Genomic DNA, 7,500 nt, shown 5'->3' with positions numbered 1-7,500 from the left:
CCACATCAAGACATCACAAAGCCTCCACATCATGTGCCACATCCCAGTCTTCTGCTGGATCACCGCTACAGTTTTAGAGGATGTGTTGAAAACCAGAGAGGGAGGAGAGCTGCCCAAGATCCTGACTGAGATGTACATCCACTTCCTGGTGGTTCAGTCCAAAGTGAAGATCGTTAAGTATGATGGAGGAGCTGAGACAGATCCACACTGGAGTCCAGAGAGCAGGAAGATGATCGAGTCTCTGGGAAAACTGGCTTTTGAGCAGCTGCAGAAAGACAACCTGATCTTCTATGAATCCGACCTGACAGAGTGTGGCATTGATATCAGAGCAGCCTCAGTGTACTCAGGAGTGTTCACACAGGTCTTTAGAGAGGAGAGAGGACTGTACCAGGACAAGGTGTTCTGCTTCGTCCATCTGAGCGTTCAGGAGTTTCTGGCTGCTCTTCATGTCCATCTGACCTTTATCACCACTGGTGTTGATCTCCTGACAGAGGAGCAGTCAACCTGCCAGAGGTTGACAGCAGCAGCACAGAAATCTGCAGTACAGCTATTCTACCAGAGTGCTGTCGACAAGGCCTTACAGAGTCCAAACGGACAACTAGACCTGTTCCTGCGCTTCTTCGTAGGCCTTTCCCTGCAGACCAATCGGGATCTCCTAAGAGGCCTGCTCAGTCAGACAGGATGTTGCTTGCTTACCAATCAGGAAACAGCCCGATACATCAAGAAGAAGATCGAAGACACTCCCTGTCCAGAGAAAAGCATGAATCTGAAACTCTGTCTGAATGAACTGAATGATCGTTGATTCCAACTTTCAATCGAAAAGATCCTGAGAATACCGAAACAACGGAATTCGGAAATGGGATGAAAAAAAAAATGCATATCGATCATTTAACATTTTGAATATTTAAGCCTCTTTGTATCGTCATTTAACCCATCCTCGTATTAGGAGCATTGTGCAGCTATTTGTATAAAGCTGTGGGCTGACAAGCTAATGTCTGATACATTAATCAAGTGTAACTAAAGTTATTGATGATGTCTGATACACAAAATAACTCAATGATATCAAAACAGTACTGAATGCTCTAAATAATTCATTTCATGAGATAATTTTCTAATAAATATATATAACTTATGTTAAACTGAGTCCAACTATGTTTTATTGGTGCCTCCCAATCGTTTCCTTCCCAGAGGAATGATTTGCACGTAAATATAAAGTGGATATTCCACGGTACCCACCAATCATGTAACGGCACAATTCGAAAAATGTATTGATACTAAGTCATTTTTCTTTGTCATAGACAATATTGAGCTTTGGACCCTCTTGTGCACCGCGTGGGGATGTAGCTCAGTGGTAGAGCGCATGCTTCGCATGTATGAGGCCCCGGGTTCAATCCCCGGCATCTCCACTTTTACTGTTTCTATTCCAGAGCATAACATGACAGGGAAAACTTCGACCGTACGACTCTCTCGATGCCTGTGTCCTGGCCTTGTATTTGTTTATAATAATTTAGTGTCGCAGTGTTTCTGACATTTGTGATTTCTGTTTATGTTAAATATATCGTATATTAAACATAATATTTTTTTGTCTGAATCTCGCTAAACGTCTTTATAGTGAAATCGTTCTCTGTTTATCAGATACTGAAAAAAATCTCTGGTTCCACTGGGGCTCGAACCCAGGACCTTCTGCGTGTAAAGCAGACGTGATAACCGCTACACTATGGAACCTTCTGCCTTGAGCTCGATGCATCAGATTATTAACTACTCAGCAGTATATAGAGGTAAAGACACATTGTGGTACCTGTAGGGCTCGTTCAGGTATTCAGGTTCAACCAACAGGAAGGGGTGGTGTGGTGGTGGGCGGAGCTTAAATAAAGAGATTACTTGCAGCTGCCACTCAACATATCAACAGAGAGGAGAGGAGTCGTCGCTCTGCAGGTACTGTGTCTCTGTCTGTCTGTCTGTCTCTCTGTTTGTCCTTCTGTCTGTCTATCTGTCTGTCTATCTGTCTGTCCTTCTCTCTGTTTGTCCTTCTGTCTGTCTATCTGTCTGTCTATCTGTCTGTCTGTCCTTCTGTCTGTCTGTCTGTCTGTCTATCTGTCTGTCTGTTCTTCTGTCTGTCTGTCTGTCTGTTTGTCCTTCTGTCTGTCTGTCTCTCTCTTTGTCCTTCTGTCCGTCTGTCTGTCCATTTGTCTGTGTGTGTCCCTCTGTCTGTCTGTCCTTCTGTCTGTGTGTCAAGGTCACAGCAGCCTCCTGGACAGTCTTTGAGGTTTTAAAGTGTCTATATGCAGATAAATCAGCTGTTCTGAGGGTTAGTCATTGATGTGACTGGTTTTAATTCCATATTAAGTATAAAAACCGCCTTAAATCTTATATTGTTCACTGAAAAGAAAAAAACAAAAGAGGTTCCGTTGACGTTGAAGTTATTCTGCTGTTTCCTCTTAATTTCAAAAATATATTTATTTGGGTCAATAATGAGCAAATGAATTCCTGATAACTCTGTAACTTTGTACGACTTATGTAGAACAAAAGTGGCAGTTATATCATTACACATTTGTCCACAGGCAAACAATTCAACAAATAGGAAGAATAAAGTTTCCATTATTAAGTAATTGATTAATTTATATTTAGTTTGGTTTAAATGTAGCTGTTTCCTCATTCACAAGATCTTTGTGGTCAATTAAAAACCTGTAAATGAAAATATTACTGTTCAACTCTTGTTTAATTATTTCAGCATTTATATTTTTATTTCAGCAATTACTTATTAATTATTGTATCCATTTATTTTTTTGATTTTTCTGCAGGCTGACAGTTGAACAGGAAGTGACCTTTCAGATGAAAGAGTGTTTTGTCTGTGGCACGACGCTAACGCTAACTGTGGCTCATTTCCAATTCAAATATCAGAGGTAAACAAATGAGCTGCTGCCAAACTCAGAACACATATTCAGCTTTACAACATGGAATGAAATGCTACTGTAAAAGCTCCTCCACAGCAAAAACCAAGACCAGGGTTGTTAACAAATCTTTGTTAATAATTAACGCTTACAGAAAAACGCTCAGGTACACAAGAATATGTGTTTGGGCCTTAAGGGGACACACTGCAGGTGAACAGGGTCAAACATGTAACTAACAGATATCAGCATGAAGCTTCCCCACTTCATGACTCACATCAACACAAGTTTATATTACTATTATTATTATTATTATTATTATTATATTATTAAGTGTTTAATATGTACATGAGACATTATGTAATGTAGCTGTGGAGAGTTTAGGGTGGTGATGTTTTCTTTACACTCGTCTGACAGAAAACGAGTTATAGAAGATGAATAGCCCAAGCATGATGGCTACTACCCAGACTCATGATCTCATGCTAACAAATCAAATCAAATGTATTTATAGAGCCCAGCATCACATATTACACATTAGTCTCAGTGTTTACAGACTGTACATACGACCCCCTCTGTCTTTAGACCCTCTGTCCTTAGACCCTCTGTCCTCAGACCCTCTGTCCTCAGACCTTCTGTCCTTAGACCCTCTGTCCTCAGACCCTCTGTCCTCAGACCCTCTGTCCTCAGACCTTCTGTCCTCAGACCCTCTGTCCTTAGACCCTCTGTCCTCAGACCCTCTGTCCTCAGACCCTCTGTCCTTAGACCCTCTGTCTTCAGAGCCTCTGTCTTTAGACCCTCTGTCCTTAGACCCTCTGTCCTCAGACCCTCTGTCTTTAGACCCTCTGTCTTTAGACCCTCTGTCCTTATACCCTCTGTCCTCAAACCCTCTGTCCTCAGACCCTCTGTCCTCAGACCCTCTGTCCTCAGACCCTCTGTCATTAGACCCTCTGTCCTTAGACCCTCTGTCCTTAGACCCTCTGTCCTCAGACCCTCTGTCCGCAGACCCTCGCACCACACAAGGAACAACTTCCTAAAAGAAACCAACAATTAAAGGAGAAATGTTGTAAAGCTCAGAGAGACTGAGGAGGATCCTCCCGGGACACGCACACTGTGATAGATGTGTGTGTACAGGATAAACAACAAAGTATAAATGTAACAGCATAAAGCTAACCGTCTTAAGACAGATAGGCTGCATGTTAACGTGGTCGTATCCTCGTCAGCTGTGTCGCGTCCGTTAGATGGCTTCCTGTCAGGAGTTTGAGGTGACGGTGCACACCTCACCTGGTCCCACCTGTGGGACCTTCAGCCGCCTGAAGCTCATCCTGATTGGATCTGAGGGGGAGAGTCTGTCCGTCAGCCTGAGCGAGGGCAACCGTCATCTCCTGCCCGGGTCGGTGAGTTTCATCATGACCAGCGAGTGACTCTTCAAATAATCACATAATTCTCCTTCATTCAAAAAGATCATACATAAATAAAAACTAAACTAAAATGTTGAGTTTGAAGGTTCATTAAGCTACAATGAAATGCTATAGTAATTGGCGTCTGGCAGCTGTGCCATGACCACGGCCTCAGGCCCAAAGACTGTAGAGGGGTGGACGTGGTCACCGCGACACCCATCGGTTTGTGGGTTACGGTTTTGAAGCTTTGAGTTTAGAATATTCAGTTATTATTATCTCGTCATGATTACTACGGCCACTAGAGGGTGCCGTGGTCTTGCTTTCGTTTCATGTGAATAGATGATAACGGTCTTCTGAACCTGCTAGTCGGTTTAGCACATGATAACATCCGAAGTAGGTGTAACAACACAGTTTTGTGAAGCAGAATATTTACAAAGATGATCTCTTCCTCCTGTTCTGGCAGTCGTGTCCGGTTCGAGTCCGGACCAAAGCTCCTCTGGGCCGCTTGGTTCTGGTTCGGCTTTGGCTGGAGGCTCGGAACGGATTCCCCAACCTGGACTGGCACTGCAGCCGGGTGGAGGTCCGCAGGGTGGTCGACAGCAGTGTGACGGGACCTGAGAGAGATCCAGATGTCCAGATGTTCCTGTGTGACCGATGGCTGCGACCAGCAGAGGGCGACGTGGAGCTGCGGAGCGGGAAGTGTAAGTTAGCTTTGTAATTAAACAAGATGCTGCTTGAAATATTTCCATCTCATTTCTCACTTCTTTATGCAAAATTTATTTTAATATTCTGTATACGTCATGACAGCAACTAAGTACGTATTTACTCAAGTACTTAAGTACACATCTTAGGTACTTACTATATCCTATATTATTAATAGTACTTTAATCTCATGCCACTTTCTATTTCACTACAATTTTCTGACAGCTTTAGTTACTTTGCAGTAACAAAACATGTGAAAGTACAGCTGAAACAATTCGTGGATTTATATAAAGACACCCGGCAGCTCACCCGGCAGCTCACCCGGCAGCTCACCCGGCAGCTCACCCGGCAGCTCACCCGGCAGCTCACCCGGCAGCTCACCCGGCAGCCATGTATAAAGGCTGAGTCGCTGCCACAGCAGTCCGTGGTTCTAGTCCGACCCGTGGCCATTTGCTGTACATGTTGTGTCTCGTCAGTTATGTAAACTGTATTCATGTTCATGTTTAGTGTTCATGTCAGTCTGTGGTTGTCATGTGCAGATCCCTTTACTTCCTTCCTTGATTCCATCACGTATGTTCACCATCACGTTCACCATCACGTATGTTCACCATCACGTATGTTCACCATCACGTACACCATCACGTATGTTCACCATCACGTACACCATCACGTATGTTCACCATCACGTTCACCGTCACGTATGTTCACCGTCACGTATGTTCACCATCACGTATGTTCACCGTCACGTATGTTCACCGTCACGTATGTTCATCGTCATGTATGTTCACCATCACGTATGTTCACCATCACGTATGTTCACCATTACGTATGTTCACCATCACGTATGTTCACCATCACGTACACCATCACGTATGTTCACCATCATGTATGTTCACCATCACGTATGTTCACCGTCACGTATGTTCACCATCACGTACACCATCACGTATGTTCACCATCACATTCACCATCACGTATGTTCACCATCACGTATGTTCACCATCACGTACACCATCACGTATGTTCACCATCACGTATGTTCACCGTCACGTATGTTCACTGTCACGTATGTTCACCATCACGTATGTTCACCATCACGTATGTTCACCATCACGTATGTTCACCATCACCATCACGTTCACCGTCACGTATGTTCACCATCACGTATGTTCACCATCACGTATGTTCACCATCACGTATGTTCACCATCACGTTCACCATCACGTTCACCGTCATGTATGTTCACCATCACGTATGTTCACCATCACGTTCACCATCACATTCACCATCACGTATGTTCACCATCACGTATGTTCACCATCACGTATGTTCACCGTCATGTATGTTCACCATCACGTATGTTCACCGTCACGTATGTTCACCATCACGTTCACCGTCATGTATGTTCACCGTCATGTATGTTCACCATCACGTATGTTCACCATCACGTATGTTCACCATCACGTTCACCATCACGTATGTTCACCATCACGTACACCATCACGTATGTACACATCACGTTCACCATCACGTTCACCATCATGTATGTTCATCATCACGTATGTTCACCATCACGTACACCATCACGTATGTTCACCATCACGTACACCATCACGTATGTTCACCATCACGTTCACCATCACGTTCACCATCATGTATGTTCACCATCACGTATGTTCACCGTCACGTATGTTCACCATCACGTACACCATTACGTATGTTCACCATCACGTTCACCGTCATGTATGTTCACCATCACGTATGTTCACCATCATGTATGTTCACCATCACATATGTTCACCATCACGTATGTTCACCATCATGTATGTTCACCATCACGTATGTTCACCATCACGTATGTTCACCATCACGTATGTTCACCGTCATGTATGTTCACCGTCATGTATGTTCACCATCATGTATGTTCACCGTCACGTATGTTCACCATCACGTATGTTCACCGTCACGTATGTTCACCGTCACGTATGTTCACCATCATGTATGTTCACCGTCACGTATGTTCACCATCACGTATGTTCACCATCACGTATGTTCACCGTCATTGTTTCCACCTGTGCCCTCTCACCTCATGTTTAAATAGTCCCCCCCCTTGTCTTGTCCAGTTCGTACTTGTTCAAGTGATCAGGTCAGGTCTTGTCAAGTTTAGCTTTTTCCATGTGCCTCATTGTGAGAGTCTTTGTTTTGTATTTAGATTTTGATATTGAGGCCAGTACCTTCACGGAACAAACTGGCCTCTGTGAAGGAACTCTGTCACAAGATTGGTGAACTCAAAAGCACGACTCCCAGACGGATGTAAAGTAACATAAAATACTTTACTGAAAACAAAGTACTAAACAAAAGATCACTCTCTAAGAGGATATGAGAAGCTAAATACAAAACAAAGACTCTCACAATGAGGCACATGGAAAAAGCTAAACTTGACAAGACCTGACCTAATCACTTGAACAAGTACGAACTGGACAAGACAAGGGGGGGACTATTTAAACATGAGG

General features: G+C 43.7%; 2 protein-coding genes and 2 non-coding genes across 5 annotated transcripts in view; 3 read left to right on the top strand and 1 right to left on the bottom strand.

The window, feature by feature from the left end:
• LOC115018560 (protein NLRC3-like) overlaps window positions 1-1,139 on the top strand; it is a 3,391-nt gene extending 2,252 nt beyond the window's left edge. The window contains exon 3 of the mRNA XM_029447613.1: window positions 1-1,139. This exon is cut by the window's left edge and continues 217 nt beyond it. Within this exon, the coding sequence (XP_029303473.1) occupies window positions 1-802 (802 nt within the window). The 3' untranslated portion in view covers window positions 803-1,139.
• A 195-nt stretch (window positions 1,140-1,334) lies between these two features.
• Window positions 1,335-1,406, top strand: trnaa-cgc (transfer RNA alanine (anticodon CGC)). The gene has a single exon. It is a non-coding gene; the product is annotated as a tRNA-Ala (tRNA).
• Window positions 1,407-1,652: 246 nt separating this feature from the next.
• Window positions 1,653-1,725, bottom strand: trnav-uac (transfer RNA valine (anticodon UAC)). Its single transcript has one exon. It is a non-coding gene; the product is annotated as a tRNA-Val (tRNA).
• A 175-nt stretch (window positions 1,726-1,900) lies between these two features.
• Window positions 1,901-7,500, top strand: part of LOC115018543 (hydroperoxide isomerase ALOXE3) — a 12,745-nt gene continuing 7,145 nt past the window's right edge. For both annotated transcript variants that reach the window (XM_029447587.1, XM_029447586.1), the window contains exons 1-4: window positions 1,901-1,935; window positions 2,802-2,903; window positions 4,109-4,282; window positions 4,749-4,986. In XM_029447587.1, the coding sequence (XP_029303447.1) occupies window positions 4,127-4,282; window positions 4,749-4,986 (394 nt within the window). In that variant the 5' untranslated portion in view covers window positions 1,901-1,935; window positions 2,802-2,903; window positions 4,109-4,126. The remainder of the gene's footprint in view (window positions 1,936-2,801; window positions 2,904-4,108; window positions 4,283-4,748; window positions 4,987-7,500) is intronic.

The sequence above is a fragment of the Cottoperca gobio genome, chromosome 14 (genome assembly GCF_900634415.1).
Source record: "Cottoperca gobio chromosome 14, fCotGob3.1, whole genome shotgun sequence".
Lineage (NCBI taxonomy): Eukaryota > Metazoa > Chordata > Actinopteri > Perciformes > Bovichtidae > Cottoperca > Cottoperca gobio.
The sequence above is the reverse complement of the archived record's forward strand: the minus strand, read 5'-3'. Positions and strand labels throughout refer to the sequence as shown.